The 12590-nt window shown below is 33.9% G+C and overlaps 1 protein-coding gene across 4 annotated transcripts in view; it reads right to left on the bottom strand.

Annotated features, from left to right (window-relative positions):
• Positions 1-12590, bottom strand: part of SKIC3 (SKI3 subunit of superkiller complex) — an 82718-nt gene that overhangs the window by 47283 nt on the left and 22845 nt on the right. For all 4 annotated transcript variants that reach the window (XM_037012094.2, XM_037012095.2, XM_037012092.2 and 1 more), the window contains 13 exons: positions 11488-11574; positions 11295-11398; positions 10679-10805; positions 9860-10039; positions 9400-9524; positions 8331-8584; positions 7085-7187; positions 4749-4925; positions 4521-4665; positions 4284-4362; positions 4138-4199; positions 3967-4023; positions 2552-2620 (listed from right to left, as the gene is read on the bottom strand). In XM_037012094.2, coding sequence (XP_036867989.1) covers positions 2552-2620; positions 3967-4023; positions 4138-4199; positions 4284-4362; positions 4521-4665; positions 4749-4925; positions 7085-7187; positions 8331-8584; positions 9400-9524; positions 9860-10039; positions 10679-10805; positions 11295-11398; positions 11488-11574 — 1569 coding nt within the window. The remainder of the gene's footprint in view (positions 1-2551; positions 2621-3966; positions 4024-4137; positions 4200-4283; positions 4363-4520; positions 4666-4748; positions 4926-7084; positions 7188-8330; positions 8585-9399; positions 9525-9859; positions 10040-10678; positions 10806-11294; positions 11399-11487; positions 11575-12590) is intronic.

The raw sequence follows: 12590 nt of genomic DNA, 5'->3' as shown, positions 1-12590 counted from the left end.
GATGAATGGATAAAGAAGATGTGGTACATATACACAATGGAATACTACTCAGCCATAAGAAGTGGAAAAATCCAACCATTTGCAGCAACATGGATGGAGCTGGAGAGTATTATGCTCAGTGAAATAAGCCAAGCGGAGAAAGAGAAATACCAAATGATTTCATTCATCTGAGGAGTATAGGAACAAAGGAAAAACTGAAGGAACAAAACAGCAGCGGAATTACAGAACCCCAAAATGGACTAACAGGTACCAAAGGGAAAGGAACTGGGGAGGATGGGTGGGCAGGGAGGGATAAGGGGGGGGGAAGAAAAGGGGGATATTAAGATTAGCATGCATGGGGGGGAGGGAGAAAGGGGAGGGTGGGCTGCACAACACAGAAAGGACAAGTAGTGACTCTACAACATTTTGCTAAGCTGATGGACAGTAACCGTAATGTGGTTGTTAGGGGGGACCTGATATAGGGGAGAGCATAGTGAACATAGTATTCTTCATGTAAGTATAGATTAAAAATTAAAAAAAAAAAAGAAAGAAAGAAAGAAAGAAAAGGGGGATTACTCCTTGATAGGATAAAACTATTGGTAAATCAAAGATCAACGCATGCTTTAAATATCCTTAATGTTGATCACTTAAAGGGTGTCAGATGATCAGCTATGGAGGTACTCTTTTCTGATAATATTCCTTTCTCTTAATAAAAAAAAAAAAGCAGTTACTGTGTGCTGACCTCCAATGAGTTCTGCACAGTGGTATAGAGGGCATGTCAAAGTGTGGGCAAAGGGTCTGTTTGTTTCTATGCAGAAGATCAAGGCCTAGCTTGGATACCCAGAAAATGAACTAAGATACGATATGAGGAGGAGCTTCCGGCATCAGCACTCTCTGGAGGACTTGTGCCGGGGGATGATCATCAAAAAGCCTCCACAGGGATCCGGACGATGCTGCAGTTGTGGCTGCATCCAGCCCACCGTCTCCTGGACTTGCCATAGGAATGAGGAGGGAGATGTCTAGGCTGGCATGTGCATACAGTGAGACAACGAATTTGACCGGATCTGTACTGTTGAACTCAACCAGGAGTTGGGAGGGGTGCAAGGTGTAGCACTCCAAAATCTTATGACTATAGACTATCTACGGTTAAAAGAACATATGGGATGTGAACAGATCCCAGAAATGGGCTGCTTTAATTTGTCTGATTCCTCTCAGACTGTTCAAGTACAGTTGAACAATATCCATCATATCATAGATAAATTTTCACAAATGCCTAGGGTGCCTAAATGGTTTTCTTGGCTTCACTGGAGATGGATGGTAATTATAGATTTGCTTTGTTTATGTCACCGTATTCCTATTATGTTAATATGTGTGTGCAAATTAGTTAGTAGTTTAAAACCTATACATACTTAAGGTACTCTACAAGAAGATATGTCAAAGAAATAATCAATCCTCCCATGTTTCCTTCCATATGCTACATCTGTAGCTTTTCTTCTTTCTTCCTAATTACAACCCTTAAATAGAATTCGTGCCTCATATCGAATTTACCAAGCATCATAATTCCTCCAGGTGGTAAAGATACCTCGAGACAAGTGCTGGGCATAGAAGCCACAGGTCATAAATCTGCAGAGAAGTAAAAAGCTAACCTTTTCAAACAATATGGCTTCTCTCTCACTTACCAACTTTACATTTCCCTGTATGGCCCCGGAAGATGACTGGTTAGCCAGAGACGGGTAAGATTCCTCAAGGGAGGAACAACCTAAGACAGGCAAAGTCGCAGGGGGGCCATCAGGTGAGAATTTGGGGATCAACAGAGGTGAGGCTCAGAACCTCCCCCCGCCTGCTTTGAGAGAAATCTTCTGCATCCGTGGATGTCTTGCTGCCCTTGTCTAGCCTGGATTAATACTTAGTCCATAGGCACACACCTGATCATATGATCATCTACATTTGCCCTCTTACAGCACTAAACTATGTTTTCTACCTTTATCTTGCATCTACCTACAACTTCAGCATTTTATTAAAAATAAAAATAATAATAATAATAAAGGGAGAAATGTGGGATCAACATATAAATCAAGTACAAAAATCAAACGAATATTCATATTTCACCTGATTGTTTATAGGTCATAATGCGTGATCAAAACCGAAAGTTTCTGTGATGAATGCCCTTGTACTGTTCACCATGTAAGAATTTATTCACTATGTAAGAATTCGTTCACCATGTAAGAACTTGATCGTTATGCTTCAGAAGATTGGAGACTGACGAGAATTAGACTTGAGATGGATTAATGATTGTACATTGAGCATTGACCCCCCTATACTGAATTTTATTGTTGTTAACAACCATTTGATCAATAAATATGAGAGATGCCCTCTCAAAAAAAAAGGTTTAACAGCTACCACCATCTCAAAGGACTGAAGAAAGATGAACTGAACTAATGTTTACAGAGCCTAGCATAGTGACTGGCACAAAGAAGCCTCCAATATTACCTGTTATCATTATCATTATTATTTATATTAATAGGTTATTTGTATCATAGGATTATCAATAACTATATGTTAGAGAACTTACTTGTCCAATCCAGCACATTAAATAAGATGGATCAAGGGACTGAGCCATTTTGAAAGCTTCATGAGCTTGCTAGGGAAAAATGTCAAGAAAATAACACATAAAGTCATTTTATAACCTTAGTATTAAATTGATTATATTTAAAAACATAAGAGAATAAGAAAAGTCAGACTTGTCAACATAAGTGTATATGAACCAGAAATTTCACTGTCTAGGCACAACTGAATGCTTAAAACAGTGTTTTAACTGCATAGTCCTAGAACACTCCTGGGTACAACAGATTTCTCTACAGGCTTAGGAGTTGCCAGAGAAAGGGCAATATAGGTGTCTACCTCATTGTCTGTAAACTGTAACCAACCACCCATCCATCTGCTAAGCACAGGTCGGACAGAAGTACCTATTCCTCTCTAAGGGACCTTAACTGGGAGGATAAGAAGTAACAAGCAGTGAGGTCTGAGACGTACCAGCCACTGGGCAAAGAAGCATGGCCAAACATAAATCTACACTAAGCAGTTAGGAAACCTTAAAGATACCTCACTTGGACACAATAAGCTGCATGCTTAATGCTATAAAGAATAACTTATTATTATATGCTGCTTTGTATTTTCACAATAACCTATGGGTAGCAGGAAAAGTCTTATTTTTTCCTACAAAAAAATGCTACCCATGTTTTCATAAACCACATTCATGGCTTATTAACTAAAACATTGCTTTGTTAAATTTTGTTTTCACATATTTTAAGATCCAAATTAATATTTTCCTTCATCTATTTACAATCTTCTAAAGCAATCTCTGCAGTGACTTAATATTATCCCTGAGAATATCACGGAAGCTGTTCTGAAAGGATGATATCCAGTATATTGGCCAAAACACAAATCAGTTCAGATGTGCTATTATCTAGATTGTGGAAACTTCTAAACATGACCTACAAACACACTCCCAATTACTGTAGTTCCAATTCTTTAATATGTGACTGTTCCAGTATGACAAATTACACTGTGGTATTTCACAGAATTAATACCCACTAAAGCCAAACCTAAATCACCCAAGCAAAGGTTAAATTTAAGGTGCTACAGAATATGAATCAGCTCCCTTACTTCATCACCTTACCCCCAACACAGCTTCTCTTACATGTTCACACATAAAAAAAAAATCATAATAATTCATAATAGAATTATTTTAATCTCTGAATGAAAAAGCAACATAATTATTGAGTGGTGTGGAAAGGAACATAATCTACACATTCATGATTCAACATAACATACTGAATGTCATCAATTTTCTATCATACTGGGAGCACACTGGATTGATAACACAGTGCAAAAGTATTTCTCCACAAGAAGTTGAGCTATTATGAAAAGGTCATATACAGAAAAAGTTTTTCACTTTTAACATGACAAAACGGATAACACATTTACCTCAAGGTTTTCATTTGCGAGGTATAACACTCCCAAGTTGGTCCATGCTACAGCATTCTAAAAAGCACATACATATATACATAAAATTAGGTCCCTTATAACATGGCAGCCTCAGTAAATTATTAATGCTAAATTCTGAAGTTCTTTTGCACAGAAAAAAAGAACACGCACAATTTGTTCTGTCAGGATTGATTTGATGAAACAGTGCTGAGCAAGGGCATAATTTCTGATACCTGAAAAATAATTTGATAAAATCAAGCTTGATTATCTTAATCAGGAAATCTTCTAAAAATATTGAAGTGTAACTCAATTCTTACCATTGTAACATGAAACCACACCAAGAGCATTCCAGTATAAGTGATTGCGACTGTCAAGTCTCACTGCTTTTTTCAGACACTGAAAAGTAAAATTGATTTTTTTTATCTAGGAATATCAGTATTTACATCAATATAAATATGGTTTTATGTAAAAACAGTCTAGAATTTACTTTATCAAAAGCATCATTTAGAAAAGAACTTAGTTTTTAAACAGTAAAAAATTTCTCAAAACCATACATGTAAAGATTTCTCCAATAACTCTTTAAGATCATCCATGCTGCTGCCTGTTTCTGCTAGATGTTGTGCTTGGCGATAATAATTAATTCCAAGATCACACCATGTATTAGATGTAGACATTAGTTTTAATGCACGACCATAGCACCTATGAAAACATAGTGAGTTATGTTTCGTTATAATGTCTTAATTCAATTTGGATGTCATTAAATAGTAATCTTTGTAAATTACCTTCCTCCAAGATGAAGGAGCTCATTTTTCTTTAATACCTGCTTTCCTTCTTTCTGACCTAGAAGGACTCCTAAAACATTAACATTCACTTTAGATGGAGAGACAGCGTACAGACTGGTACAAGCATCCCCAATTAGCTTCCAAAGGCAGGACACATCAGCACGAGGCTGCAGAGCCCTGAAAAAAAACAGAGTGATTCTCACTAAACTGTTTCCAAAAAAGTATGAGGTTTATCTCCCTTATTACTCCGAACAATTAAAACAGAAAATTGTACATACAACCTTCATTAACAGCTACTTCCATAGTTACATGCAGTGAATTTACTAAATTCTTTCAAACTGAATTACACCTTGTCACCTCCCTATTAGAAAGAAGAAAGGAAGGGAGAAAAGAAGAAGGAATTGACTGCTTTAAGTGCCAGAAATTTTGCCAGCATTTCTTTGGTAGTCTTTTATCATTTCTGTTAGAGGTAGTAGAAATCACATTAATAAATCAATAAATTTTCCAGGACCAATTTACCTTTAATATTGCATTTTTTAAAACTATGTTCTTTGTGTTTGTCTGTTCAAACAATAACCAAAGTAAAGTTAATAACTCTCCCAGTCAATATTGTAAACTCAGGTTTTTGCTTACAGATCTTCCCACAACAGAAAAAAAGACCAGTAAATGTATAACATACCAAATATATTTGGTGGTCCAAAGAATTTTTACTCTTTGAAACTAAGAATATAAAAATTTAAATATGAAAATGTGAAAAACCCATATTTACTGAAGCAACTAAGACTGGATGAGCTCAAAAGTAAATAAAAATATTAGTCATGGTGATAAAGGACACTTGCTCTTAGAATAAGAAAATCAGCTATCCATATCTCTTCATTTTTTTCTTCTTAAGATCTTACAAATAAAACACAGCAATTTCACTTAAGCCAAGTCTCAATAATCAGCTATCACAAACAGCTATGCTACTGGCAGATGGACAAGCAGACGGAACATATTTCACAGCCTTTTCTACTCATGGATTCCAGCCAAAAAGCATTTTCCAGTGTCTTCCTGAGAAATAAGATTAATTACTGCAGTCATCACTGAAAACCCACTGTGAGGATAAGGAAGGTAGACAACACTATCTGTAGCTCCTATGCATAAGTATTTTAGCATAATTCTAAAACTGACAGCATGAACGAAGAAAACAGAAGGAAAAAAAGAGAAACAGAGGCATTTTAACAACCTAAATTCTTATCTCCATTTCAGAAAAAATTAAATATCTATAAACCCTCACACAATAATTGTGGTAGCATAAACTTTTAAGCCTAGAAGTAAATATAAATTTGGGGATTACCACTGAAAAAGAGTTATATATACCCTTATAATTGGCTCTGAGTGCCACATGCTATCCAAAACAAAATGTTCCAATCTCAGAAAGGCAGTACTTCTAGTTCAAGTATCATCACTCAAAGGTTCACATTTACTCTTAAATACTAGTTCAAATAAAGCATTCCTTCTTCTTAATACCTTCCTTTTTGGAAGGCACTCTGTTACGTGAAACTTAAAAGTAGCAATAAAAGTCAAGTAGGAGAAAAAAGGGTAGGGTTTTTGCTTCATATTTGGTTCACATTTAAAACAAAGCAATTCTGGAGCAACCAAATCAGTAAGAAATAGAGGAGAAGGCAAGTAGGAAACAAAAGGAAGGAAAGCACAAGAAAGATTTTAAGAGTAAAAAAATTCAAATGTAGGTCTAACTTGGGGACTTTTTAAAAGTCATCTATCATAAATAACACTTCCACCTAGCTAATGCATTTGCAGTTCTATAAAATACCATATTTACTCAAATTTTTCTAAATCCTTTCTTATTATTAGACATCACCTTTTTTCCTACACAGGAACTATCAGATTGCTCACTTCCTCTTACCTTCAGCCCTACTAATAAACCTAAACTAGGCCCTTATCACTGACTAAAGTGTATTTGTATATCTGAAGCCCTCTTTCCCTCAGTTCCAATTGGAGATACTCACATTTCTAGGTCTCCTGAGAGAGAATACTAATACACAGTACCTGAGCTGCTGCTCCACTAGCAGACTGTTCCTTCCCTTCGCCCCTTCCCTGTGCATCCAGCATGTCAGCTGCTACTAAAAGCAAGAAATTTTACCTGTTCCCAGTGCAAAATTAGTATAATATGCATGTTATGGAATTAATTGGCTAATTAATTCTTAGTGTTTGATATTCTGAATAATGATTACTTGTCTCACACAATAAACACAGTATGATTTTCTACATTTGGCTTTATTATAGTAACTAAGAAAATAAACATAATGAATAATAATAATAGTAACAATACTAACCAAGTAAAATATTCCAGTGCTTTTTCTATGTAGTCTACAGCTTTCCCATCAAGATAATCAACCAGAGCTGCTTTTGCCATCAGGAGATGGCATTCGCCCAAGCCTAAAATGCAAGTCAGTTTACAGATGTTAAAACATGTTAAAGAAACACTAGGAGTAAACTTCAGATAAATTCATTAGTGTTACTAAGGCCACTTTCCAGAACAAAATATTTAATGGTATTTTATAAAAATTCTCTCAATGGTCTTGCATGCATTTAGTAAAGAATTCAAATGGCACGGTTTTATTGGAGTAAACTTGTACTGAAAGTGATTAAAACTATGGAACCTAAGAATTTCCTTGGCTTTGGGCAAGTTACTTACTTTTTCGAACCTCAGTTTTGAAAAGGGGGATATTACCTAAATGCTCTCTATCATATTACTACTTATTAACTGTTGTGAAACAAGATTTGATCCTTCTATATTAAAAACTGTATAGCAAATAATACTATAAAAATTAAATGAAATAGCAATTTCCTAAAGTACCTATTAAACATTTTAAAAATATGAGTTCTTCTCTTGAGGAAAGTTCAAAATATTTTTTAACAAGTTTTCAAGGCCTAGGTTACATATCACTTAAAACAAATACTATTTCTGATGTAAACTTCAACTGTTTCTTTAAAAAGGAAAAGAAAATGGAATAAAGCGTACATAATAGGCTTCAAGTTTTCTGAATGTGGTTAGTTACAATCATAAAAACTTAGATGTGAATGGTGGTGTTTTATATTACAAATTTTTTTGTGTGAAGGAATAACAGATATCTATGGAGAAACGAAATTAGTAAAATTAGAAAACAATGCAAGTTGCCTATAAAGTTCAAAAATTGGAAAAATGAGTTTCTATAATTTACAACATAATTAAAAGGCATTAAGATACTCTAAGGATATAGCAAATTAATTATCAAACTATAACAGCAGGGAAACACTTATTTTAGAGGTCCATTTTAGACCAAATATCTATCATACTATTTGTCAAAAAGTTAAATTTCTATCATATTACTATTTATTGATTGTTACGAAACAATATTTGATCTTTCTTTATTCAAATCTCTGTAACAAGCTAGATACCATAAGAGGTTCAAGAAAGAAGACACTTGGTTATTGACTAAAGAAGTCCTTTACAAGTTACTCAATACATTTAGGAAATTTACTCAAGCATTTTATGCTTTAGTATCACAAAAATCAAAGGAGCTATTAAAAAGAAATTACCTTTCAAAGCAGGCACATAATCTTCTTTCTTTTTAATTATCAGCTCGTACTGAGCTACAGCCTCCTTATATTTGCCTAGGATTTGCTGTATTGCTGCAACCTTAAACACACTGTATGTGGATTCTGGGTTCAGCTCACTGGCTTTTGTGAAGGATTTCAAGGCTGTTGTATAGCCACCTCTGCTTAAGTATGCCTCTCCTAGTGATTCCCAACAGTTGAAGTCCTTTGGGTCTGCCCTTAATGCTGCCTGTAAACTAAATTTTCAAGAAACAGTAAGAGAAATAAAAGCAAATAGAACAATTTCCACATCTGAAAGGAAAATATGAAATAGACAATTCAACTGAATCACATATATCCATGGTTCCTTCTATTTGTGTAAGTGCTATTTAAAGCAGGTATACCTCTTCCTTTTATAACTTGAATATTTTTAATACTAAGGAATTTTATTACGAATTTGGAATGAATAAGAACATACATCTCAGTATTCTTCATGAGTCTATAAACACCCAAGTTTTAAAGCCAAAACAGAAATATTGCAGTTGAAAAATATGGGTAATAGGCATGCTTTAAATTTCTGATCAAATTAATTTTCCATGAAAAAATTTAAAATGCTGGTATTCTAGATAAATCAGGAACAACTTAATCTTGATATATTTTATTTATCTTTACATATATATAATTGAAGCCAAGTGACTCAAAACAAGATGCTCCAAATGCACTTAAGCCGCCAAAGGTCTCCCTGTCCAAAAACAATGTACATCAGTGGAAGAATAACAGAGGTACTAACTTCAGCTTTTCATCATCCTTTACATTTCTGTGGAGCGCCTACAATATGTATAGCAGCAGTAAGACTTTACATTACTGGCTATCTCCTTAACAACATGACATCATTTAATCCATGTTTGCAATTCCAGTGCCTAGCAGGTAATAAGAACCAAGGAACCATAAATAAATTTTAATATTTCTTTCTTCAAAATACAACATGGTATGAAGCAACTTGTGAAGTTCATTTTGGGCATAAAGGGAGTTTAATTTAGGCTGTCTAACAGTGCATAATAAGGTGCCTTACTCAGCCACTGCTTGAGAATGCTGACCAGCTTTCAAATGGTATAGTCCTCTCCTAAGCCAGGCCCATTTCGCTGTTCCAGCACTTGCCTTTTGAGTTACTGTTGTTAGGATAGTTAAGGCAGTTTCCTAATAATTAAAAAGACTGCTATTAGAGATATTAAGTTATCACAAAAACACAGTACCCCTATGTAAATTACATAAATATATTTTCATTTACCACTTCAGATTTTTTAAGTTTACACTGGCATATACTGAGCTATGCCAACAAAGCGATGAGCAATTAAATTTCTGCCAATGAAAAGAAAATTTACTCTATAAAAAAGGGGCAAAAATCTTTCTATTTCATCTATAAGGAAAAATAAATAGTAATAACTTCTGAGTATACATATATAAAAATATTTCTACTTCTACACTCAGATAAAGGAAAAGATAAAAGTGTTTAAGTTATTAGACAGACATACCATGTCTGCAAGCTCCACACTTAAGTCAACTGCTGCAGCTCCAGATTCAGCATCAGTGTCATCCAATTCAAAAGCTTTCCTGTAACATCCACGGGCTCTGTTTTTATCTCCCACTACATCTCTGTAATAGTGACCTAAATAGCAGAAAACTTTGCCCATGTATGTATCCAGTCTGGCAGCCTTTGAAACAAAAATGGATAATAACAGAATATTAAAGTTTGTTTGGGTGGGCCTATTCAAAAACACAAGATGAATAACACACATTAAAGGAAGAAAAGAAACAATTTTATTAAATAGAAAAAATTATGCTAAAATTTACATCCTTTAATGTAAGGTTTAAAGGAAACATAAAAGCTGTTTATCACTGCTTATAGGAAATGGGAATAAAAATATTATTTAGTAAAAAGAAATGTGAAATTAGAGTTATTATTATATTAATCTGCTTTTATGAGTGAAGATAAGAATATAAGACTTACAGATGTTAAACATAAAAAATATAAGAAGTTAAACATCTAGGTATGTAAGACTCAAAGACCCATATAACTATAGTCGTAATTACCTAAAAACAACATTATTTTCCAGAGATAATTATGTATCATTTTCTGTAACAGGTATTTCTTAAATAAGTAACTTTCACATTTCATAGTCTAATTTTCTCCTTGAAAACCCATGTAACATTCTCACAAAGCCTTTGTGTGAGAGATAAACACAAAAAACAGTTCAGTAAAGAGTAATTTTAAATACCTACCTTAGATGATCATTATTTATTTTGCAATGAATTCACTTGAACTAAGAATTAAATAATAGCACATGTTTTACCTTTAGAAAGTGATTAAGAGCCTTTGTTTTATCCTTTCTTGTTTCTTCATCCATGGACCAATAGGTTAACCCAAGCTGGTAATGATATTCAGCAACTTCAGCATCTTTCTCAAGAGCTCTCTGAAAACTAAGTCACAAAGGAAAATAAAAGGGAATATTAATATATATATAATATAGGAGACTCCTAATTAGAACAAAGTTTAAGTGATTCAAGGATATTAAATTAGAACCAAGTCAACTTCAGAATTTGGGTTATAATGAGAAAAAAATAATTTGAAGAAGAGAAGCTTAAAAAAGCACAATGTCCTGTTAGTACCACTAATGCACTAGGTGTTCAAAGCACACACATGCATTATATATGCATTTTAACATGATGATCAGCTAATCAGATTCCAAACTCATCATGGAAATTTTTTTATACTTAATGTGCTACATGATAAATACATTTCCTAAAAACTCTCTGACTTACAAGGATCATGGATAATATTTATATTTATATATAACTGGACCCTTATTTATATAAAACTGGACCTTTATCAAGCCAACGAATTTTGTACTTTTGAGAAAATAAATTAAGATATGACTGGTTCTATAAGCAATATAAATACATCTTTACCACTTTTCTGCTTGTAGATAGTCCTTCTTGGTAAAATTAATCAAACCCTCCAGGGCATGAGCTTCAGCTAAGTCAGGGTAAGAAGAGAGAAGGTCTTCCATAATCTGTAAAGTAGGTATTAGTCAATTCTTTATCCACATAAAAATAACTTTCAACTTAAAAAAAAAAATCTCAGTTTGAATGAAAAACCAACCTTTGAAGCTTCATCTAATGAGCCTTTGTTCAGATAGGCCATGCTTTTGAGAACCAAAAGTCCCGGGATATTATTTGCATCAGAAACCTAGAAAAAGAGTTGTAAAGAATTAATATAAATCTCCTTCAACACAATGCAGCAGTATTTGCATTGCTTAAAGAATGACCATAGAAAAGCACAGAATAAAAATGGAGAGGTCCTGATTCTATCACTATTAACATTTACATTTTTTATAAATTTTTTGCTAATTTCAAAACTTAAGTTAGAGAATAGTATAATAAACCCACATGTACTAATCATCCAGTTTCAAAATCACTAATTCAAAGCCAATCTTTTGTTATCTATATCTCCACCCACTTACCACATTGCTATTTAGATTACCCTAGGTATTAAAACTTTCATCTGACACTTCAATATCTGTATCTAATAAGTAAGTTCATTCTCAAATAACACAATCATGCTACCACGATAAATACTTAAACAAAACCAACAATACATCCTTAATACCTTCATATAATGAGCCAGTGTTCAAATTTCCCAGTTGGCTCATAAAATATTTGAATAATTTATTTGTTTTAATAAAAATCTAAAGGTGGTACATATATTTCAATTGGCTGATATGTCTCTTACACCTCTTTTTTATCTATAGGGTTCCCTTCCTTCACCTTTTTTTTCCCTTACACTTTAACTATTAAAATATATGGGCCACTGGTCATACTTTCTCAGTATAGATTTTGCTGAATGTATTCTCATAGTATGACATGTTCATTGGTCCCCTATACCTTCTGCAAATTAGTAGTTAGGACTAGAAGCTTGATCTGATTCAGGTGTGATGTTTTGGCAAGAATACCCTCTGTGTACTTGCACCTCATTTTGTCTGGTTGTTTATCTTTTGGTGATAGAGCAGCCACTGGTCCTTGATGCCCAGATCTGTTCATTCATTACAGATTGGCAAATAGTGATTTTCTAGTTCTATCATTTCTTCTCTCCTTATTTAATGGAATACTTCAACAAAGAGAAACGTTCCCTCCTTTTATTTATCTATTTCATTATTCTGAGAACAGTTCATAAAGGATAGGCAGGATAAATACTTTCTTTCCAAT

This window comes from Manis javanica, chromosome 1, assembly GCF_040802235.1.
Source record: "Manis javanica isolate MJ-LG chromosome 1, MJ_LKY, whole genome shotgun sequence".
Lineage (NCBI taxonomy): Eukaryota > Metazoa > Chordata > Mammalia > Pholidota > Manidae > Manis > Manis javanica.
This window is presented reverse-complemented; position numbering and strand designations above follow the sequence as displayed.